The following is a 25,043-nucleotide window of genomic DNA, read 5'->3' as shown; positions in this document are numbered from 1 at the left end:
AATTTGCCAGCCCAAGCCTGGATATTGTCCAGATCTTGTTGCATTTGAACATGGACTGCTTCAGTATCTGAGGAGTCACGAATGGTGCTGAACATTATACAATCATCGGCGAACATCCCCACTTCTGACCTTATGATGGAGGGAAGGTCATTGATGAAGCAGCTGAAGATGGTTAGGTCTGGGACACTATCCTGAGGAACTTGCAAATGGAGCTGAGATGACTGACCTCCAACAACCACGACCAACTTCCTTATATACCAGTTTGATTGTAACTTCAGCTGTACAAAAGCCTGATTCGGCCACATCTGGAGTGTTGTGTCCAGTTCTGGCCGCCTCATTACAGGAAAGATGTGGAAGTGTTAGAAATGGTGCAGAGGAGATTTACCAGGATGTTTCCTGGAATGGCGGGAACATTTTATGAGGAAAGGTTGAGAGAGCTAGGACTTTTTTCTTTAGAATGATGAAGGATGAGAGGTGACGTGAAAGAGGTGTACAAAATGATCAGAGATATAGATAGAGTGGACAGCCAGAGACCTTTTTCTTGGGTGGAGGTAGCTTTTATGAGGGGACATGGTTTTAAAGTGAAAGGATATCAGGGAGGTGTCAGAGGTATGTTCTTTACGAAGAGAGTGGTAGGGGCGTGGAATGCATTGCTGGAGAGGGTAGTGGAGTCGGCCTCATTAGGGACATTTGAGTGGCTATTAGATAGGCATATGGATGATAGTATAAGGTAGGGCTGGAGGTTAGATAGACCTTAGGTTTAGGGTAAAAGTTCAGCTCAACATCGTGGGCCGAAGGGCCTGTACTGTGCTGTACATTTCTGTTCTATGTAGCTATCAGCGAGTTTCTTCCCTGACACCCGTTGATGCCAGTTTTGCTAGACCTCCTAGATGCCACAGCCAGTCAACTGCAGCCTTAAGGGTCAAGAGCTGTCATTCTCACCCCATCTCTGGAATTCAGCTCTGTGTCTGTGTTTGAACCAAGGCTGTAGTGAGGTCTGGAGCTGAGAAATCAGTGCCTTCTGACCCATCCAGTTTTGCTGCCTCTCTCAGACATTGTTGCTGTGATATATAACTGAGGAGCTGGAACGTGGAAGGACTTCACTGAACAGATGTGTTTTAATTTTCAACAATTAACATACTGTCACCATTAGACTAGCTTTTAATTTCTTTTAATTAACTAAATTCCCATTTCATCAACTGCATTCGAACACAGAGTATTAGAAAAAAAGCAACACGCTGCAGATACTAGAATTCCGCAACGATCACAGAGAACCTTGGAGAAAATCAACAGGCCTGTCAGCACCTGTGGAGAGAGAAACAGAGTTAGTGATTCAACTCCAGTATGACTATTTTTCAGCTGAAGTGGACTGGGGAATGGTAGCTTTGATGCTATTGACAGAGGGAGAGAAGGAGTGAGTGGAACAGACAGACAGGGTGCTCCTCAGATCAAAAGACAAAAGGAGCCCTCATGGTTGTAGAGGAGAGATAGAGAAGAAATTTAGGTGCAAGTAGCAGGCATTAGTAATGAAAAGTAGGTCACTCTACTGAGAACAAAGCCATGCAAAGAGCACATTGGGACCTGATTAGTTTGCCCAGCATTTGCCGTATGTTTAGGGTGGCTCAGTGGTTGGCAATGCTACCTCACAGCACCAGGGATCCAGGCTCAATTCCACCTTCAGGCAACTGTCTGTGTGGAGTTTGTGCATTTGCCCTGCATTGGCGTGGGTTTCCTCCCACAGTCCAAAGATGTGCAGGTTATGGTGGATTGGCCATGCTAAATTACCCATAGTGTGCAGGCAAGGCGGGTGAACCATGGGCAATGCAGGGATAGGGTGTAGGAGTGGGTCTGAATGGTATATTCACTGTGGATTTGATGGGCTGAATAGCCTGTTTCCACAATGCAAGGCGTCATTATTTACTGATTTTTGTATCAGATTGTTGGTAATGGGGTTTTGTTGTGCATAAATTGGCTGCAATTTGTACATTACTCTGACACTTCACTCTGAATCCCGGTCTGATATTGGAGCGAGGTTCCTGCCCGTGCTCATTGGGAGTGCCAGCCAGTTAAATTATGTGCGTAGCTCCCAGTGAACTGCAGCACCATGCCCAGTGTCCTCCCACACACTGGATCCAGATCAGCTGCAGGGATTGAAGCAAACATAATTAAAGGGGACATGCTCTGAAATAAATCACCCGCACACTTCCACAACAAATTATGGAAAATGTTGGGTTAGCTTCTCTGGAAAATTGCAGCAGATGGGTTTCAAGGAGAGCGTGATTATTTTAAATTGGTTTCATTGCAGCTCCTGTCCATGTGAAAAAGCAACCTGAGAGTGAGATGATGATCACTGCTGTGGTCTCTCTGATGGCTGCACTATACTGAATGGCAGTATTCTCAAAATGAGCCCCTCCCTGGTACCTCACCACTGAAACAGATAAATCAACTGTCATCTCATTTCTCTTAATGGGATCTTGCTGTGTAAGAGTTGGTCTCTGTGCTTCACTTCATTGGGAAAACAGTAGTTCTATGAAAACAACACAGACTTGGTGATGCACTTTGGGGAATTGGCACGGTGTCAAAATCCACAGTGGGCAAATTCTTCTAAGGTGGGGACAAGGGTGGATACTGATTCCACCACCAGCATAGAGCTCAAATAGTTCATCCACTTCACCAGCACCTTCCGCCCCAACCTTAAGTTCACCTGGACCATCTCTAACACCTCTCTCTCCTTCCTGGACCTCTCTGTCTCCATCTCCGGCAACCACCTAGAAACTGATATCCATTTCAAGCCCCCGACTCCCACAGCTACCTAGAATACACCTTCTCCCTCCCACCTTCCTGCAAAAATTCCATCCCCTATTCCCAATTCCTTTGCCTCTGCCGCATCTGCTCCCAGGATGAGGCATTCCACTCCTGAACATCTCAGATGTCCTCGTTTTCAAGGACCACAACCTCCCCCCCACAGTGGTCGAGAACGCCCTCGACCGTGACTCCCGCATTTCCAGCAACTCATTCCTCACACTCCCTCCCCGCACTAACAACCAAAACAAAATCACCCTCATCCTCACGTACCACCCCACCAACCTCCGGATCCAACACATCATCCTCCGACACTTCCGCCATCTGCAATCCGACCCCACCACCGAAGATATCCCTCCCCACTCTTATCTGCTTTCCAGAGGGACCACTGTCTCCGTGACTCCCTTGTCCGCTCCACACTCCCTTCCAGCCCCACCACACCTGGCATTTTTCCCTGCAACCGCAGAAAGTGCTACACCTGCCCCCACACCTCCTCCCTCACTCCCATCTCAGGCCCCAAGATGACTTCCCACATCAAGCAGATGTTCACCTGCACATCTGCCAATTATATACTGCATCTGCAGTACCCACGTCCTCTATGTCGGGGAAACCAAGCGGAGGCTTGGAGACCACTTTGCAGAATACCTACGCTCTGCTGACATTAAACAACTGCACCTCCCAGTCGCGAACCATTTCAATTCCCCCTCCCATTCCACAGACGACATGTCCATCCTGGGCCTCCTGCAGCACCATGACGATGCCACCCGAAGGTTGCAGGAACAGCACCTCATATTCCGCTTGGGAACACTGCAGCCCAATGGTATCAATGTGGATTTCACCAACTCCAAAATCCCCCCTACCCCTACCGCATCCCAAAACCAGCCCAGCTCATCTCCGCCTCCCTAACCTGTCCGTCCTCTTACCTATCCCCTCCTCCCACCTCAAGCCGCACCCCCATTTCGTACCTTCTAACCTCATCCTGCCCCCTTGACCTAACCGTCCTCCCCGGACTGACCTGTCCGCTCCCTACCTCCCCACCTACACTCACCTGTACAGGCTCCATCCCTGCACCTTTAACTTGTCTGTCTCCTCTCCACCTGTCTTCTCCTCTGCCCATCTTTGATCTGCCTCCCCCTCTCTCCATATTTACTTCAGACTCCCCTTCCCCTCCCTATTTCTGAAGAAGGGCCTAGGCCCGAAGCGTCAGCTTTTGTGCTCCTCTGATGCTGCTTGGCCTGCTGTATTCATGCAGCTCTGCACCTTGTTATCGCTGGAAAAGCTTGGCTGTTTTCTTTGAAGCTGCAGAGGCTGAAGGGGAGACTTAATAGAAGTCTATAAAATATTGATGGGGTAGACGGTCAGAATCTTCTTCCCAGAGGTGAAGTATCCAATTCTGGGGGACATGCATTTCAGGTTTTTTTAATTCATTTGTGAGATGGTGGTGTCACTTTCTGGCCAGTATTTCTTGCCCATCCCCAGTTGCCCTTGAGAAGGTGGTGGTGAGCTGTCTTCTTGAACCACTGCACTCCAGCTTCTGTGGGTTGACCCACAATGCTGTTAGGGAGGGAATTCCAAGATTTTGACCCAGTGACAGCGAAGGAACGATGATATATTTTCAAGTCAGGATGGCTCGGAGGGGAACTTGCAGGGGGTGGTGTTCCCATGTATCTGCTGCTCTTGTGCTTCTAGATGAAAGTGGTTGTGGGTTTGGAAGGTGCTGTCTGAGGATCTTTGGTGAATTTTTGCAGTGCATCTTGTAGGTAGTACACACTGCTACTACTGAGCGTCGGTGGTGGAGGGAGTGGGATGTTTGAGGATGTGAGGCCAATCAAGTGGCTGCTTTGTCCTGGATGGTGTTGAGCTTCTTAAGTGTTGTTGGGGCATCCAGAACCATCTTCCTATGTGTCAGATATGACTACACCCACTGGAGCATTTGCCCCTTGATACCCATTGATTCCAGTTTTGCTCGGGCTCCTTGATGCTACACTCTGTCGAATGCAGCCTTGATATCAAGAGCTATCACTCCCAGCTCACCTCTGGGCTAGGTAGAGGGGGATATTGCAAAGGAGATATGAGGGGCATGATTTTTACACAGATTGGCAAGAGTCTGGAATGCACTGCCAGGGATGGTTGTGGAGGCAGATATGATAAATGTGTTTAAGGGACTTTTAGATCAGGTAGAAAGGATTAGCTTCATTTGGCGCATGTTCAGCACAGCATCATGGGCTGAAAGGCCATTCCTGTGCCATCCAGTTCAATGTTCTATGATGATGGGATAATATCACAATGTCGCCTCACTGGAGCTACTCACTCATTTACCATTAGCAGTCTCACACACGCATGCACACCCTCTCTCACACACAAACACAATCACACACAAGCACACGTGCACACACATACACTTGCACGCACATGCACGCATACACACACACACACACACACACACACACACACACACACACACACACACACACACACACACACACACACAGAGACAGAAACATATACACAGACGTCCACACACATACACAACCTCCCTCTCCCCAACTCTGATCCCCTCCAAACTCATTGTCATACATGCAGGAGAGGTCTCCCCCACCTATTCTGAAGGATGCACATTTGAACCTCTTTGTGGGGAAAGGTGGACTTGATGATCAAAATGACCCCCTTCCATAGTTTGAGAGTTGTGTAATTATTGGTGATTTGGAGTAGGGTGGAGCTGGCTGTCAATGGGGAATTAGTTAACCATTTACTCTCTTCACAGGTACATGACTGATGGAGGTCTGAACTTATACACCCGCAGCATGAACCGTATCCCAGACATATCAGCTACACGTGATGTTATCCAGAGGGGTGTGCCTGATGCCTCAGGAGATGTTGACAGGTAAGAGAATGTTAAAGAAAGTCAGATGGCCAGGATGTCAAATTGTTGGCTCTCCTTGCCCATCTTTCTGAAAAATTAGGAAGTTTCTCATTGAGAAGAAGTCATTAATCTTCTGAAATTCACTCTGTAATAGCATCTGAGCTGAACGTCCCTCCTCTGCCAGAGATCAAGGTGTTGGAAATACAGGATAAATATTAAAACACTTAGCTGAATGTGCAGCTTATTTCACAATGTTTACAAATTTTCTTTGTATTTCATCTTTAATGTATGCTGATTTGTGGGACAGACAGCCCAGTGGGTGCCCCAGTTCCTGAGCATTGGGGAGCCTAGAGTTCTGTGCTGGAAAACACGTTGGAGATTCTGAAATGCGTACAGTTGGTACCAGACTGCCTGGTGGCCAAAGTAGGGGAACAGTCCGAAATGGAGCCACTATGGGCCAGGCTCAATTTAAAACAACAATCCACACACTGCCGCCCAGCTCCATCCACATCCTGCACATTCCAGTGACAGGCTGATCAGGCTATGACAAACAGGGCAGTGCTCTGCTCCAATTACACCTGAGCCCTGAGCCTGATTGTGTTTGATGATTTGAAGGCAAGGCGTTTTAGCAACCATGGCATCAAGTTCCATTTATGTGGTAAAGCCACATTACAACATTGAAAGAGGCTCTTCAGCCCATCAATTGTCTATCGATTCTAATCCCATTTTCCTGCTCTTGGCTCATAGCTTTGAATGATCTGGCATTTCAAGTGCTTGTCTTACTACTTCTTAAATGTCTTTAAGGTTTCTGCCTCTACCACCCTTCCAGGCAGTGGGCTCCAGATTCCTACCACTCACTGGGTAAAAACATCTTTCCTCAATCCCTTCTGAGTCTCCTTGCTCCTTACTTTCAAACGGTCTCCCCCCCACCCCCAACCTCCCTGGTCAGCGAGCCTTGTACAAAGGGGAAACATTTCTCTCTACCTACTCTGTCAATGCCTGTGCACTGGCTGAGGTTACAATGAAGGAGTCTCCTTGCCGACCTCTATTCCCTCACCTGAGACACGCTGACCGTCATGTTAAACCACCACTAGTTGTCTCTCTCTAATGGGAGCACCCCTATGGTCTGGTAGGACGATGGTGGCTTCACCGTTATGCGCTCTCCAGAACTTTGTACATTTTAATCAGATTCTCCCTCAGCCTTCTATGATCTAAGGAACATAACCTCAGCCTCTCTTATCGCCAAAATGCACCATCCCAGGCAACATACTGGTGAATCTCTCTCTGCATCCCCATCCCCTCCAGTGCAATCACATCCTTCCTACAGTGTGGGGACCAGAGCTACCCGCAGTGCTCCAGCTGTGGCCTCACCATAACTCCAACATTACCTTGTCCGTAAACTTCTTAGATGCAATGATTTAACTAATAAAGTCAAGAATCCCATATGCCTTATTAACCAAGATAACAAAGTGTGGAGCTGGATGAACACAGCAGGCTAAGCAGCATCTCAGGAGCGCCCTCTGATGAAGGGTCTAGGCCCGAAACGTCAGCTTTTGTGCTCCTGAGATGCTGCTTAGCCTGCTGTGCTCACCCGGCTCTATACTTTGTTATCTTGGATTCTCCAGCATCTGCAGTTCCCATTATCTCTGCCTTATTAACCATCTTATCTCATCTACCTGTTCAGCTGCTTTCAAGGATCTATGAACATCTGCACCAAGACTCCCCTGATCCTCTGTATACGCTGGGTGCCACCATTCAATGCATACTCCCTTGCCTTGTTAGTTCTCCCAAAATGTATCACCCACACTTGACCAGCCTTTTATATCATCCTGTACTGTCCTCCTCACTGTTTACCACACCACCAATATTTGTGCTATCTGCAAACTTACAGACAGTGCCTCTTCAATCGCATGTGGATCATTTGTGTTTTCAACATTGTAAAATATCCTAAGGCACTGCTCAGGAGCAGAACACGTGACCAAAAGCTGTACAAAAGAGAGAGGTTTATAGGGGCAACTTAAAGATAGTGGGACAGAGATGGAAAAGCCAAGGTTAGGGAGGGATCCTGTAGCTGATGGCTGACAGTATTGAACCAAGGAAGGGTAGACAGATTGGAGTTGGAGGAGAACTGTGCGGGGAAGAGCTGTAAGACTAATCAGCCAGAGTCAGGATTGTGAGCATCAATGGAAATGCTGAAAAACATGGAGTTTGCAAACATTCAAGAGCTACAGAAGCCTGAAGACAGCTAAGAGTAAATCCTAGCAAATCACTTTATTTAAAATGTGAAAGTAAGGCAAGGATTCAGTCTGACAAAAGACAAGTTTAAGCCTGATGTGTTTCTTTACACAAGTCACAGTGAAGGTGCTAAAACAGACGTTGCTGGAAAAGCTCAGCAGGTCTGGCAGCACCTGTGAAGAAAAGATCGGGGTTAACGTTTTGGGCCTGGTGACCCTTCCTCAGAACAGTGAAGGTGCTGATTGGAAAGTGGAGGTAGAGCTCTAGAAACACTTGGCAAAGTTGGTGTTGTGGATGGATGAGTTAAGATAGATTGACTGGCCTTCCTAAGACTTTCCCTATGGAGAACCAGAAAGTGGCACGATATTTTTCTGTTCTCTTGGCTGTCTTCTGAGAACTCAGGCCATCATCAGACTGGGTAGAAGAAGGATTTGTGTCTTTTATCTGACTGAAGTCTGAAACCAGGCCTCATAAAATTCTGATCAGAGATAATGTGAACTGCAGATGCTGGAGAATCCAAGATAATAAAGTGTGAAGCTGGGTGAACACAGCAGGCAAAGCAGCATCTCAGGAGCACAAAAGCTGATGTTTCGGGCCTAGACCCTTCATCAGAGAGGGTGTCTGATGAAGGGTCTGGGCCCGAAACGTCAGCTTTTGTGCGCCTGAGATGCTGCTTGGCCTGCTGTGTTCATCCAGCTTCACACTTTATTATATTGACTTAAAATAGCTCTCTATTGCGATGTTTTAAAGCAGCTGTGTGAAGGAGCCTGATTTAATATTCACCTCTACACCCTCCTGTCTCCTATTCAGTTGCACGCTTGCCTGTGTATTTGATGGGGGAGTGATCTCTGCCATCCGTTTGCAGTAATTATGGTGGTCCTAACACTCCCTCCTGTGAGAGAAATTGAAATTCCTTAAATGGCTTGTAACAGGAGCCTGAGGTGAGCACTAGTGAAAGGAAACACCCTGTAAATATTCATCGAGTACTCAATGAGCACTTTCTAGAACTTTCTAAAATCAGCAGGTGAGCTAAGGGGATGTGGTCCTTAGAATCAAGTCACCAGGGATTATAAAAAATAAATGTGTGGATTTAAAACAGAGTGAAATATTCAACATAAACAGCAAAGTTACATTGTTGGAGGTGATAGTACCAGGTTCAAAAATATATATTTCAAGAATTCTAGCTTGTATTTTATACCATTGAAATATTTCAGTTAGGATAGAACATAATATTTTTTGAAATTGAGAAGGTTTCCATCCACAATGCTGCAGAGGATCACTTTGAGGGCACACCATTGCTTAGCAGGTGAGGGCTCACCCTGGTTAGAGTGGGTGAGGGGTTACCTCAGGATGAGGGATTACCTTGGGCATTATGGGTGAGGGCTCACCACAGGCAGAACAGGGTGAGGGGTCACCTCGGGGACAGCAGCATGAGGGGTCACCTCGGGGAGAGCAGGGTGAGGAGTCTCCTCGGAGAGAGCAGGTTGAGGGGACACCTCGGTTAGACTGGGGTGAGAGTCTACCTCAGGATGAGGGGTCACCTCAGGCTGTATGGGTGAGCGGTCACCTCAGGGAGAGCAGGGTGAGGGGTCACCTCGGCGAGAGCAGGGTGAGGGGCCACCTCGGTTAGAGTGGGTGAGGGGACACCTTGGGCAGAGTGGTGAGGGGTCACCTCAGATAGAGGGAAATGATGATTGTTGCTGCTAGGTTGCAATAAACGTGTGAGAATGATGCAAGGCAGACAAGAAGCTGAAGGCAGAGGAGTCATGACAGGACAGAATGCAGGAAGTGGTGTATCAGCTGCCCTTGTCCTTCAAGATGGAAGTGGTTGTGGGTTTGGAAGGTGCTGCCTGAGGATCTTTGGTGAATTTCTGCTGTGCATCTTGGAGACAGTACACACTGCTGCTACTGAGCGTCGGTTGCAGAGGGAGTGGATGTTTGTGGATGTGGTACCAATCAAGCGGCTGCTTTGACCTGGATGGGGTCAGGTTTCTTGAGTGTTGTTGGGGCTGCCCCCATCCAGGCAAGTGGGGAGTGTTCCATCCCACTCCTGACTTGTGCCTTGTAGATGGTGGGCAGGGTTTGAGGAGCCAGGAGGTGAGTTACTTAAGACCATAAGACCATAAGACATAGGAGTGGAAGTAAGGCCATTTGGCCCATCAAGTCCACTCCGCCATTTAAATCATGGCTGATGGGCATTTCAACTCCACTTCCCTGCACTCTCCCCGTAGCCCTTGATTCCTTGTGAGATCAAGAATTTGTCGATCTCTGCCTTGAAGGGGTCCAACGTCCCGGCCTCCACTCCACTCCGTGGCAATGAATTCCACAAGCCCACCACTCTCTGGCTGAAGGAATGTCGTCCCATTTTAGTTTTAAATTTACCCCCTCTAATTTTAAGGTTGTGTCCACGGCTCCCAGTCTCTCCACCTAACAGAACCAACTTCTTAGCGTCCTCCCCTTCTAAGCCATACATTATCTTGTAAGTTTCTAGCCGCAGTATTCCTAGCCTCTGACCTGTTCTTGCTGACACAGTGTTCATATAGCTAGTCCAGTTTAGTTTTTGGTCAATGGTAACCTCAAGGATGGTGATAGTGGGGACTAAACTGGTCTTGTGGTTCAATAGTAGTCTCAGATTGTCGGCTATCGTTACTCTGAGACTAGAAGTCCCACCTTCTCCTGAGGTGTGGAATAACGTCTCTGAACAGGTTATTTAGGAAGTATCTGCCCTGAGGAAGTCCTGCAGAGAACTGAGATAACTGATCTGCAACAACCACAGGTACTATCCTTTGTATCGGGTATGATCCAACCAGCGGGAAAGTTTCTTCTTCAAAAAGAAAACACTCGCCTCTGTTTTAATCCGAAAACTGCCCAATTGTCATAAAATCCTGGCTGGTCTGATTTCATATCCCAAAGGGGTTTCATGGATTGTTGTCATGTGTACCAAAACATAGTGAAATGCTTTGTTTATGAGTGGTACAGGCAGAACACAGTTAGCAAATAAGTAAAGGATGTGTTGATTGAAAAGACTTAGACAGAGACAAGATGACAAAGTGTGGAGCTGGATGAACGCAGCGGGCCAAGCAGCATCTCAGGAGCACAAAAGCTGGGTATCTTCTTTTCTCTCCATCTTCGGTCCGCCTCCCCCTCTCTCCCTATTTATTCCAGAACCCTCTCCCCATCCCCCTCTCTGATGAAGGCCCGAAACGTCAGCTTTTGTGCTCCTGAGATGCTGCTTGGCCTGCTGTGTTCATCCAGCTTCACACTTTATTATCTTGGATTCTCCAGCATCTGCAGTTCCCGTCATTACTTAGACAGAGACGTACAGGTTACATTGCACGGGGCGTGCATGAGGTGAGATCAACGTTAGCAAGATCGGCATTATTTGAGGGCACAGAGCCCATTCATCAGTTTAATAACAGCCGGGAAGAAGCTGTTCCTGAACCTGCCGGTGTGTGTGTTCAGGTTTCTGTATCTCCTGCCTGATGGGAAAGGCTGTAGGAGGTCATTACCGGGGTGTGATGGGTCTTTGATGATGTTGGCTGCCTGTCTGTGGCAGTGAGCCGTGTAAATGGAGCCCATGGATGGAAGGTTGGTTTCTGCGATGGTCTGGGCTGTGCACACCACCCTCTGTAGTTACTTACGGTCCTGGGCAGAGCAGTTACTGTACCAGGCTGTTGTGCACCCGGGCAGTGTGCTTTCAATGGTGCATCTGTTGGTGAGGGACCTCATGGACATGACAGATTTCCTGAGCCACCTGAGGAAGGAGAGGTGTTGTTGTGCCTTATTTCGTCACATCTACGTGGAAAACCTGGGACAGATTGTCGACTGTCGTCACTCTGAGAATCTTGATGCTCTTCGCACTCTCAACCTCAGCTCCATTGATGTAGATGGGAGGGGGGGGGGTGTTCTCTTCCTTTCTGTCAGAAGTCAATGATCAGTTCTTCAGTTTCGCTGACGTTGAGAGACGGATTGTTTTCATCGCACCGCGTTACCAAGCCCTGGATCTCCATTCTGTATTTTGACATGTCGTTGTTAGATATCCATCCGATTACGGTGGTGTTGTTAGCAAACTCGTAGATGACATTCATTTAAAATTTGGCAACACAGTCATAGGGGTACAGAGAGTACAGTAGGGACTGGGTGTACGGGGAGTACAGTAGGGACTGGGTGTACAGGGAGTACAGTAGGGACTGGGTGTACAGGGAGCACAGTAGAGGCTGGATGTACAGGGAGTACAGTAAGGAACTGGGTGTACAGGGAGTACAGTAAGGTGTGAGTGCAGGGAGTACAGTAGAGGCTGGGTGTACAGGGAGTACAGTAAGGGACTGGGTGTGCAGGGAGTACAGTAGGGACTGGGTGTACAGGGAGTACAGTAGAGGCTGGGTGTACAGGGAGCACAGTAGGGGGTGGGTGTACAGGAAGTACAGTAGGGGGCTGAGGACACATCCTTGGTGGGGGGGGGCTCCAGTGTTGAGTGTTATAGTGGAGGGGGTGCAGTTTCCTATCCTCACTGATTGTGGTCTCTGGGTCAGAAAGCTGAGGATCCAGTTGCAGAGGGCGGAGCTGAGACTGAGGTCACTCAGTTTGAGATCAGTCTGGAGGGGATAATGGTGTTGGAGGTAGAGCTGTAGTCAATGAGCAGGAGCCTGACGTAGATATCCTTGTTATCCAGATGTTCCAGGGATAGGTGCAGTGCTGGGGATACAGCATCCCCTGTGGATCTGTTACATTGGTAGGCAAATTGTAGGGGATGGGGGGGGGACGGGAGACTGGAGTTGACGTGGGCCATGACCAGCCTCTGGAAGCACTTCATGATTATCAAGATCAGAGCCACTGGGTGGTACTCATTAAGGCACATTGTTTGTGATTTCTTAGGTATGGGAACGATGGCGGTCTTCTTGAAGCAGGTGGGGAGTGCAGGTTGAAGGAGGGAGAGGTTGAAGGTGCTGTCATGTTGGTCTGCATAGGATCTGAGTGCTCGGACGAGGACACCTTCTGGGCCTGTCACTTTGCTCGGGCTGACTCCCAGGAAAACCAATCGGACGTCTGAAGCAGCGCCCGGGGCTGTTGGGGCAGGTAATGCTGCGCCAATGGCATTCTGCTCACACTGGGCGTAGAAAGCACTGAGCGCATCAGGGAGGGATGTGTCCTTCTTCCTCTGCCGACAGATGTGGATTTTATTTCAATATATTTGTTGCTGGAATACGAGCGTCACTGGCAAAGGCAAAATTTATTGCCCATTTTTAATGGCCTGCTGTGTCATGTTGTGCTGATACGCCCCACTGCTGCCTGTAGAACAAAGAACAGTACAGCACAGGAACAGGCCCTTCAGCCCACCAAGCTTGTGCTAATGCATGCTGCTTTTCTAAAGTACAAACCTTCTGCCTCTAAGCGGTCCCTATCAGTCTATTCCCTGCCTGACCATGTATCTGTCGAAATACCTTTTCAATGTTACCATTGTATCCGCCTCCACCACCTCTTTAGCCATGCATTCCGGGCACTTAGCACCTCCTGTGTGAAAAACAAACTTGCCTCTCACATCTCACATCTCCTGTAAACTTTCCTCTTCTTATGATCGACATTTCTAGCCTGGGAAATGGGCTGCAACTGCCCATTCTAACCATGTGTCTCATTAGTTTGTCAACTTCTATCAGGCTGTCCCTCATCCTTCAGTGTTCAAGAGAAAACAGACCAAGTTTGTCCAATCTCTCCTCATAGCTCATGCCGTCCAAACCAGGCAACATACTGGTACTTTAAGGACCGCAACTTTCCCCCCACAGTGATCGACAACGCCTTTGACCGCGTCTCCCGTATTTCCCGCAACACATCCCTCACACCCCGCCCCCGCCACAACCGCCCTAAGAGGATCCCCCTCGTTCTCACACACCACCCTACCAACCTCCGGATACAACGCATCATCCTCCGACACTCCCGCCATTTACAATCCGACCCCACCACCCAAGACATTTTTCCATCCCCTCCCCTGTCTGCTTTCTGGAGAGACCACTTTCTCCGTGACTCCCTTGTTCGCTCCACACTGCCCTCCAACCCCACCACACCCAGCACCTTCCCCTGCAACCGCAGGAAATGCTACACTTGTCCCCACACCTCCTCCCTCACCCCTATCCCAGGCCCCAAGATGACTTTCCACATTAAGCAGAGGTTCACCTGCACATCTGCCAATGTGGTATACTGCATCCACTGTACCCGGTGCGGCTTCCTCTACACTGGGGAAACCAAGTGGAGGCTTGGGGACCGCTTTGCAGAACACCTCCGCTCAGTTCGCAACAAACAACTGCACCTCCCAGTCGCAAACCATTTCCACTCCCCCTCCCATTCTCTAGATGACATGTCCAACATGGGCCTCCTGCACTGCCACAATGATGCCACCCGAAGGTTGCAGGAACAGCAACTCATATTCCGCCTGGGAACCCTGCAGCCATATGGTATCAATGTGGACTTCACCAGTTTCAAAATCTCCCCTTCCCCTACTGCATCCCTAAACCAGCCCAGTTCGTCCCCTCCCCCCACTGCACCACACAACCAGCCCAGCTCTTCCCCCCCCACCCACTGCATCCCAAAACCAGTCCAACCTGGCTCTGCCTCCCTAACCGGTTCTTCCTCTCACCCATCCCTTCCTCCCACCCCAAGCCGCACCCCCATCTACCTACTAACCTCATCCCACCTCCTTGACCTGTCCGTCTTCCCTGGACTGACCTATCCCCTCCCTACCTCCCCACCTACACTCTCTCCACCTATCTTCTTTACTCTCCATCTTCGGTCCGCCTCCCCCTCACTCACTATTTATTCCAGTTCCCTCTCCCCATCCCCCTCTCCGATGAAGGGCCTAGGCCCGAAACGTCAGCTTTTGTGCTCCTGAGATGCTGCTTGGCCTGCTGTGTTCATCCAGCCTCACATTTTAATATCAACATCCTGGTACCCTCTTCTGTACCCCCTCCAAAGCCTCCACATCTCCTTCTGGTAGTGTGGTGACCAGAACTGTACACAATATTCTATATGTGTCCTAATTAAAGCCCGACACAGCTGCTACATGACTTGCCAATGTTTATAGTCTATGCTCCGGCTGATGAAGGTAAGTACACCATGTGCCTTCTCGACTGCCTTATCCACTAGTGTTGCTACTTTCAGGGAACTGAGGACCTGTACGCCGAGAGCCCTCTGTATGTTGATCGTACTAAGGAATCTTACATTTACTATTTACCTCCCTCCTGCATAAGATCTCCCAAATGCATCATCTCCCACATTAAACTCCATCTGTCATCTCTCTGCCCGACTCTCCAGCCCATCTACATCCTGCTGTATCCTCTTCCAATCCTCCTCACTATCCACAGCTCCCCCAATCTTTGTGTCAGCCGCAACCTTACTGATCAGACCACCTACACTCTCCTCCAAATCATTTATATATGTTACAAACAACAGGGGCCCCAGCACTGATCCCTGTGGAACATCACTGGTTAGAGATCTTCCACCGCTACACTCTGTCTTCAGTCAGCCAGTTCCACATCCACATTACCAGCTCACTGCGGGTCCCATGTGACTTCACCTTCTGTATCAGCCTGCCATAAGGGACCTTGTCAAAGGCTAAAGTCCATATAGACAATATGCACCACCCTGCCCTCATCAGATATCTTTGTCACTTCCTCAAAAAACTCAACCAAGTTTGAAGATATGACCTTCCCTGCACAAAGCCATGCTGCTTATTGCTAATAAGTCCATATTTTTCCAAGTGTGAGTAAGTTCTATTGCCAAGAATCTTCTCCAATAATTTCCATACCATTGATGAAAGGATTATGGGCCTGCAATTTCCTGGATTATCCCCATTCCTCTTCTTAGACAAAGGGACAAGTTGGCTATTCTCCAGTCCTCTGGGACCTTTCTGTGGCTAAAAAACGTACAAAAACTTCATACAAGGCTCTAGAAATTCCCTCTTCAGCTGTTAACTGAACCATGTAACACCTCATCTCAATTGGGAATGGGCAATAAATGCTGCCTGGCCAGTGATGCCCACATCCCTTGAATAAATAAAAATCTCATCTCACACTCACTTCCCAATGGGATTCTTCATCAAATATAATATTGTCAGGAGCTTCATGTCAGATAGATTTTATTTGGAAACTGAATGGGACAGTTTCATCAATGTGAGGTTTGAATTGATGCCTGCGGAGTATGCTTATCTCGTCCTACTGTGGAATGTTTTTCTTTTTGAGTCCTGCCTTTAACTGACAAACAAGTACAGCACAGACTGGTATCTACCCCCTGGGGTGATACAATCACTAACTCGATTGACAATTTGTCCCTCTACCAATAGAATATGAAACCTTTTTACCACTCTCCTGCTTTTACACCCCACAGGATACTAATTTGTGTCTTGAAAAATGCTGTAAAATCACAAAGGGCGTGTTTGGAATATGTACGATGGAACGAAACAACATTATCTTCAGCGGTTAACTGAACCATGTAACATCTCATCTTGTATTTACCTCACAACTAGTTGAATCTTCATTCTCGCCCTATCTTATGGAAGTATCATGTTACAGTGTGTTTCTGTAGAAAATCTCATCTCTGATTTACTTGTAACTTTGCCAAGGAACCATTCCTAAACTATAGCCATCTTCAAATTTTTTTTTAAAGCATAAACTAGGAGCTAAAATAGACCACTCGGCACTTTGAGCCTGCTCCCCTATTCAGTCGGACTTTTAAACCATTAATTCCCTCAGTCGAGTTTTAGCCAGCTTTGACCTCATCATAAAACAGAAGTGGAGAACCCATTGACAGCAATGTGTATCTTTAACCTCAGAGATAACGGGAACTGCAGATGCTGGAGAGTCCAAGATATCAAATTGTGAAGCTGGCTGAACACAGCAGGCCAAGCAGCATTGCAGGAGCAGGAAAGCTGATGTTTCGGGCCTAGACCCTTCATCAGAGCCACAAAAGCTGACGTTTCGGGCCTAGACCCTGCATCCTCTGATGAAGGGTCTAGGCCCGAAACATCAGCTTTTGTGCTCCTGAGATGCTGCTGGGCCTGCTGTGTTCATCCAGCTTCACAATTTGATATCTCTGGCTTTAACCTTCTACTTATGTCTCTGCTTGAGAGATTAGGTTTATTTTACAGATTGCCTTTTTGACTGAAACATTGAAATATCTACATCATAAACTGAATGTGAATACATCGAAAATGAAGGCATTTGATCAGACTATATTATTGCCTTTTCCATGGCTCACTGTATAAACATAGACCAAAGCTTATCCCATTGAAAGGGGATACGGCAATGCAGCTGTTGTTGGATGGAATATCAATGAGGTGAGAAAACATTCAGTGAGCTAGAAGATTTTTTTGTTACTGCAGGTAGAGTGATCTTTTAACTGAAATGCCTGGATCTTTCAACGAATGTGAGGTTTAAGAATCGGGTTTATTGAACATTTGAATGGCTGAAACCTGCATTTATATCACACCTTTAAAGCAGATAAATTCAGGACACGAGATTTGAGGCTAAAACGGACAACTGATGACTGGAGGGGCTCAGAGCTGCGACATCTTGGTTAAACAGAGGAATGTGTTAAGGGAGGAGGGAGAGCTGTAGAGGTTAAGCAAGAGAATTCTACAGCCAGAGGCCCATGGCAGCTGAAGGCAAGGTTGTCAGATATGGTGTGTAGTTAGCGTGTTGAGGGGGAGGGGTGGTGTGTGGTTAGTGTGTTGAGGGGGAGGGGTAATGTGTAGTTAGCGTGTTGAGGGGGAGGGGTGGTGTGTGGTTAGTGTGTTGAGGGGGAGGGGTAATGTGTAGTTAGCGTGTTGAGGGGGGGTAGTGTGTAGTTAGCGTGTTGAGGGTGGAGGGGTGCTGTGTGGTTAGCGTGTTGAGGGGGAGGGGTAGTGTGTAGTTAGCGTGTTGAGGGTGGAGGGGTGGTGTGTGGTTAGCGTGTTGAGGGTGGAGGGGTAGTGTGTAGTTAGCGTGTTGAGGGGGGAGGGGTGGTGTGTGGTTAGCGTGTTGAGGGGGAGGGGTAGTGTGTAGTTAGCGTGTAGAGGGGGGAGGGGTGGTGTGTGGTTAGCGTGTTGAGCGTGGAGGGGTAGTGTGTAGTTAGCATGTTGAGGGGGGAGGGGTGGTGTGTGGTTAGCGTGTTGAGGGTGGACGGGTAGTGTGCAGTTAGCGTGTTGAGGGGGGAGCGGTGGAGTGTGATTAGCGTGTTGAGTGGGAAGGGGTGGTTTGTGATTAGCGTGTTGGGTGGGGAGGGGTGGTGTGTGATTAGTGTGTTGAGTGGGGAGCGGTGGTGTGTGATTAGTGTGTTGAGTGGGGAGCGGTGGTGTGTGTTTAGTGTGTTGAGTGGGGAGCGGTGGTGTGTGATTAGCGTGTTGAGTGGGGACCGGTGGTGTGTGATTAGCGTGTTGAGTGGGGAGGAGTGGTGTGTGACTAGCGTGTTGAGTGGGGAGCGGTGGTGTGTGGTTAGCGTGTTGAGTGGGGAGGGGTGGTGTGTGATTAGCGTATTGAGTGGGGAGCGGTGGTGTGTGATTAGCGTGTTGAGTGGGGAGGGGTGGTGTGTGACTAGCGTGTTGAGTGGGGAGTGGTGGTGTGTGGTTAGCGTGTTGAGTGTGGCGGGGTGGTGTGTGATTAGCGTGTTGAGTGGGAAGAGGTGGTGTGTGGTTAGCGTGTTGAGTGGGGAGCGGTGGTGTGTGGTTAGCGTGTTGAGTGGGGAGCGGTGGTGTGTGGTTAGCGTGTTGAGAACTGAGTGTAGGTGTTCCAGAAAGTGGTCTCTGAGCCTCCGCTTGGCTTCCCCCATGTAGAGGAGGCCACATCGGGAACAGCAGATACAATCAACCACGTTAGCGGATGTGCAGGTGAACGTGAGAACAAGGGGAATCCTGTCTTTGTTATTTTGCTGGGAGGGGGTGTGTGGGCTGAGGTGCAGGAAATGTAAGAGATATGATCGAAGGCACTTTTGACCACTCGGGGGTGGGGTGGGTGGGGGAGAGTGTGGGCGAGGAGGGGGCGATTGTGGTCTGACAAGTACGAGAACATCTGGGATGTCCAGGAGTGGAATTCCCCGTCTTGGGAGTAGATGAGGCGGAGGTGAAGGGATTGGGAGTATTTCAGAGTTTGTGTTTGTTGTGGGCCGGTTAGAACTTGCTGATAGCAATTGAATGGCCTGTGGACTTTCTGTCTTTTTCTGGAACTCTTTCCCACTCTTTGTTTTTTTTCTTCTTTTTCCTTCAGCTACCTGTCTGCCTCCTTGTCTGTTGGCACAGTTTTTCTGTGCCTTCAGGTGTGTTTCACTGTATCGACTTACCCTTCTCTGTGTGTCTGTCTCTCTGTCCTTCTCCATCTCTCTCTCTCTGTCTCAGTCCTTCTCCCTATCTCTGCCTCTGTCTCAGTCCTTCTCTCACTCTTTCTCTCTCTCTCTCCCTCTCTCTCTCTCTCTCTCTCTCTCTCTCTGTCTCTCTGACCTTCTCCATCTCTCTCTCTGTCTCAGTCCTTCTCTATTTCTCTCTCTCTCTGTCTCAGTCCTTCTCTCACTCTTTCTCTCTCTCTCTCCCTCTCTCTCTCTCTCTCTGTCTCTCTGTCCTTCTCCATCTCTCTCTCTCTGTCTCAGTCCTTCTCCCTATCTCTGTCTCTGTCTCAGTCCTTCTCTCACTCTTTCTCTCTCTCTCTCCCTCTCTCTCTCTCTGTCTCTCTGTCCTTCTCCATCTCTCGCTCTCTGTCTCAGTCCTTCTCCCTATCTCTGTCTCTGTCTCAGTCCTTCTCTCACTCTTTCTCTCTCTCTCTCCCTCTCTCTCTCTCTCTGTCTCTCTGACCTTCTCCATCTCTCTCTCTGTCTCAGTCCTTCGCTATTTCTCTCTCTCTCTGTCTCAGTCCTTCTCCCTATCTCTCTCTCTCTCTCTCTCTCTGTCTTCCTGCCTCTTCTTGTGCTGTTACTCTTTATTGCTCCCTCCACCCCCCCACCTGTATGCCTGTGATTGCACACCTCTATTCTTTATTTCGTCCCTCGGCCTGTTTCTCTGTCTTCTTTCTGAACTTGCTGTCTGTCTGTCTCTCTCTCTCTGACCCTGTCCTATTTCCCTTCTATATCTCTCTCAGCTCTCATTCCTCCCGTTCATTTGATCTCTTCCCTTTCTCCGTTTTTGCATTCTCCCTTCTGGATCACTTTCCAAAGGTGTTGGAGGACAGGTACACCTGGTGGGAAAGCTAGAAATGGCCCATCTGAGCTTCCACAGATTCACTTCCCGATTTCTATTGATCCTGACAACAGCCAGTGAATACCTGGAACATCTGTGTCCTTACTAAGAATGGAAAAGTTATCCAGGTTGTTGCTCCAAACGAGTGATTATCCTCACTCCTTTACCCAACCTGTGAGCATTGTGATGCTCCCTGTGGCTGAATGTCAGATGCACTGTCATGGACCAGTTTTGAGAATCCAAACAAACCTCTTGGCCCGTTCCCACCAAGGATCTGGAAGGGAGTTGTAATTCCTCCCTTTATGAGCAGGGTGGGATGATTTCCCATGTTTGCCCTGTTTGTGGACCCTGGCTATAAGACTGTAACATCGTGCTGTTGTAAAATTAAAACAGAATTCAACTTGATTTCACACACTGAGAGCCAGGGGAGTACTTTTTAACACAGACATGAAAGCTGATCACTGGCAGAGAGTGAAAATACAGGGTAACAGCTGTTCCTAGCCTGGAGCTAGCAGTTTGTATATTGTCAGTAAATGATGTATGGGTCAATGTTGACCCTTTAATATCGTCTGATGAATGGGCAGTGCTTAGAAAGCTTGTGATTTCAAATCAGCCTTTTGGACTGTAACCTGGTATTGTGTAACTTCTGACCTTGACCCTTTAACAGACTGCTTTTGTACAGACTTGTATAGCTCAGAGGCAATTGTCCTCTGTATTGTGAGAGTCAATAACCCAGCCTCCTTGGTGAGGTGGGGGAGGGGAGATTGCCATCTGGATTGGATTCCAGATTACCAGCTGTCTATGGCCCATCTCAGAGGCTAAATGGAAAGCCATTAACAAATTCTTCTTCCTGAATGTGCGAAACCTGTAATTGCATTGTATTAATACCACAGAGTCCCTACAGTGTGGAAGCAGGCCCTTCAGCCCAACAAGTCCACACCAACCCTTGGAGAGTCCCACCCAGACCCATCCCCGTATAACCCACCTAATTTACGCATCCCTGAGTACTATGGAACAATTTAGCATGGCCAATCCACTCTTGCCTGCACATCTTTGGACTGTGGGAGGAAACCGGAGCACCCGGAGGAAACCCACGCAGACACAGGGAGAATGTGCAAACTCCACACAGATAGTTACCCGAGGCTGGAATCAAACGCGGGTCCCTGGCGCTTGTGAGGCTGCAGCGCTAACCACTGAGCCACTGTGCCACCCTAACTTAGAGATGCCTTTGTCTCAGGCAGATTATGAAAGAATGGGAGGTGCATGGTGGGGAGCTGTATACGGTCCTGTGATGTTTTTGGAAGAATACTGTCAGCACAGCCATGTTATTACTGGGCTGTTTAAAAACAGTCACTAAATGCATAAATAGTATATTCTGAAGTGGATTAACACTGCTTAATAGTAGAAGTGTTTTAAAAAAAATGTTCCTTTAGTTGAGGAGTTACTTAATTGTTTAGGGCACTGCATTCCATCACGGAGAAAACATAAAGGTAGTTGTAATTTAGTAATATTTTTAAATCCCAGAAGAGGTTTCCTACATTTTCATTCCCTTTAAAGTTAACTCATGAGAACTAAAATCTGAAGATACCCTCGATACATGTTCCAATGGTAGCTGCTGGCATGAGATCATGTGCTCAAGAGGGAGCCTGACAGTGGCACTTGAGCCCATAAGACCACAAGACCATAGGATACAGGAGCAGACTGAGGCCATTCAGCCCCACAGGTCTGCTCTGCCATTCGATCATGATGTTTCTCAACTCCATTCTCCTGACTCCTGCTAGTAAACCTTGATCCTCCTACTTATCATAAACCTATCTATCTCTCTTAAACACACTCGATAACTTGGCCCCCATAGCCCTCTGCAGCAATGAGTTCCACAGATTCACCACCCTCTGGCTGAAGAAATTCCTCCCCATCTCAGTTCTAAAGGCTCATCCCTTCACCCTGAGGCTGTGCCCTCAGGTCCCAGTCAGTCCTACTAGTGGAAACTTCTTCCCCATGTCCACTCTATCCAGGCCTTTCAGTGTTCTATAAGTTTCAATCAGATTCCCCGTCATCCTTCATCAAGTACAGACACAGAGTCCTCAGCTGCTCCTCATGACAAACCCTTCATCCCCAGGATCATTCTTGTGAAGCTCCTCTGGATCCCCTCTAACACCAGCATGTCCTTTCTTAGATACAGGGCCCAAACTGTTCATAATATTTCAAATGTGGCCAGACCAGAGCCTTATACAGCCTCAGCAGTACATCCCTGCTGTTGTGTTCTAGCCCTCTCGAAATAAATGCTAACATTGTATTTATGCATTCCAACTGCCAACTGAACCTGCACATTAATCTTAAGAGAATCCTCAACCAGGGTATCTAAGTCCAATTGTGCTTCAAACTTCTAAAGCATTTCACTATTTAGAAAATATCTATGCCTCTATTTTTGCTCCCAAAGTGTAAGACCTCACATTTTCCTGCACTATACTCCATCTGCCACTTGATTGCCCACTGTCCCAGCCTGCCCAAGTCCTTCTGCAGCCTCCCCCACTTCCTGAACACTATCTGTCCCCCCACCTATCTTGGTGTCATCTGCAAACTTAGAAATAATGCCCCCTATTCCTTCATCCAGATCATTAATGTATAATGTGAATAGTTGTGGTTCCATCACTGACCCCTGCAGAACTCCACTCGTCACCGGCTGCCACCTTGTAAAAAACCCCTTTATCCCCACTCTCTGCCTTCTGCCAGTCAACCAATCCTCTATCCAATCCAGTATCTTGCCCCTAACACCACGGGCTCTTATTTAGCAGCCTCCTGTGTGGCACCTTGTCAAAGGACTTCTGGAAATCCACATAAATCACACCCACCGGCTCTCCTTTGTCTAACTTGTTCATTTCTACCTCAAGGAATTCTGACAGATTTGTCAGGCCTGACCTCGCCTTGATGAAGCCGTGCTGACTCAGCTCTCTTTTACCATGCAGTCCAAGTGCTCCACAATCCCATCTATAATACTGTACTCTAAAATCTCACCAATGACTGAGGAAAAGCCGACCAATGCATAGTTTCCTGTCTTCTACCTCCCTCCCTTCTTAAACAGGGCGTTACATTTGCCATGTTCCAGTCCTCCCTGACTCCAGTGATTCCTGAAAGATCACCACCAATGCCTCCACAATCTCCTCAGCTATCTCCTTCTGAATTCTGGGTATAGTCCACCTGGTCTGGGTGATTTATTCCCCTTCAAACCTTTCAGCTTCTCCAGCTCCTTCTCACGATGATGACCACTACACTCACCTCTGTCCCCTGACTCTGTTAAAATTCAGGTATGCTGATGGTGCATTCTGCTGTGAAAACTGATGCAAAGTACTTATTCAGTCCCTCCGCCATTTCTTTGTTCCTCATTACTATTTCTTCAGCCTCATTTTCCATTGGTCCAATGCCTACTCTTCTAATCTCCGGTCTGTAAGGTGTGAGGCAGCTCTCACAGGACTGAATTTGGTTACTGAGGCTGGGAGATTGTTACAGTGGAGCGTGGTTTGGAATGGATGGTAGGGCGAGGAGTGGGGATGAAGTGTGAGGCCGAATTTGCTGCTGGGTAACTGACAGTTTGGCAGCGTCGACGGTGCCTGCCACTCTGAATACTGGTGCCAGCTCATGGAAGGGATCTGTGAGTGTTTGCTGGGCCAGCTTTAAATTTCCCTTAGCACCACAAGTGTTGGAAAAGTAAATGCATATGAGTTATCATAAGCTGCTTATCCACCAGTTAATGCAAAAACAACTCAAGCAGAAGATTATCAACTTTTCAGTATGTGCACTTCTGAAATTGATAGCCTGTGGAGGGGCTAATCTCAGCACCAGGGAGAACTGATATTAACGTTAACCATCATCCAGGAGACATCTCAGAAAGGGACATTAAAATGGTCAGTGACCAAACTATTGACCCAAATATCGCGTTGAATGTTTCCTGTTGAGTGATTCACTTTTGATGCACCTTTTCACAGGCTACAAAACTGGGTCAATTACCTGAAGCCTTCCTGCCAAATTCAGACTGTAGACTATTTGGAGCTGCAGGTTGTAAATGACCTGGGGAGTGCAGTGCACATCTGTGTTCAACCTGCTTTATCCAGACCCCGCTCCTTTCAAGCGTCATTTTCCAATGAAGTGCTTTACAAACAAATGGTGCCCCAGCAGCTGGCACTGACTACCCATGGGCACAGATGTCTCTCTCTGGAGAGCCATCATTCTCCCATTGATTAGCCTGCAGCTGAGAGCAAGAGGCACAAACAAGAGAAATCTTAGGGGAACTGTTGGAAAAAAAACACCAAAATGCAAAGTGCATTCACATGAGGAAGTGTAACCAGTTCTTCTGTTCACATTGCAACTTAGAAACACCAGGAGGCCATTCAGCCCCAAAGAGCCCGCACCATGCCTCAGTTTCACTTTCCTTTCTGTGAAGTGTCTAAATATTTGGCAAAAAATGTTACATTTGCTCAGCTGGTTATGCTTGCTGATGGAGCATGTGTAATGTTGTGCTTTGATCACCTGATTAAAATTGCACTCACATCCTCAACTATATTGTTGGGTGGAATCTTCCCTATCTGGAATGCTCTGGCTGATGGTGAGAAAGTTTGGCACATGTGGAATGCCGTAGTCATGGTGAGACAGTTAGGGACATCGAGGGAGACAACCAGTGGCAATATACGTGGAGCTGGAAAAGCACAGCAGGTCAGACAGCATCCGAGGAGCAGGAGAGGCAGTGTTTCAGGCTGAAACCCTTCAGCAGGACTGGGTGGGGAGAGGAGCCCAGATATAAATGTAGGGATGCAGGTGGGGCTGGGGGAAGTGGAGGTGAAATGGAGATAGGTGGATGCAGGGAGGGGGTTATTGTGGTTGGTCGGGGCGGTGGGGTGCAGTGGATAGGTGAATAGGCAGATGGACAGGTTGGGGGAGGAGAGATTTTGATGCTGGTGCAGTCAA

The 25,043-nt window shown here is 48.1% G+C and overlaps 1 protein-coding gene across 4 annotated transcripts in view; it reads left to right on the top strand.

Annotated features, from left to right (window-relative positions):
* Window positions 1-25,043, top strand: part of nav3 (neuron navigator 3) — an 824,703-nt gene that overhangs the window by 638,746 nt on the left and 160,914 nt on the right. For all 4 annotated transcript variants that reach the window (XM_059652602.1, XM_059652603.1, XM_059652604.1 and 1 more), the window contains one exon: window positions 5,567-5,686. In XM_059652602.1, the coding sequence (XP_059508585.1) occupies window positions 5,567-5,686 (120 nt within the window). The remainder of the gene's footprint in view (window positions 1-5,566; window positions 5,687-25,043) is intronic.

This window comes from Stegostoma tigrinum, chromosome 18, assembly GCF_030684315.1.
Source record: "Stegostoma tigrinum isolate sSteTig4 chromosome 18, sSteTig4.hap1, whole genome shotgun sequence".
Lineage (NCBI taxonomy): Eukaryota > Metazoa > Chordata > Chondrichthyes > Orectolobiformes > Stegostomatidae > Stegostoma > Stegostoma tigrinum.
This window is presented reverse-complemented; position numbering and strand designations above follow the sequence as displayed.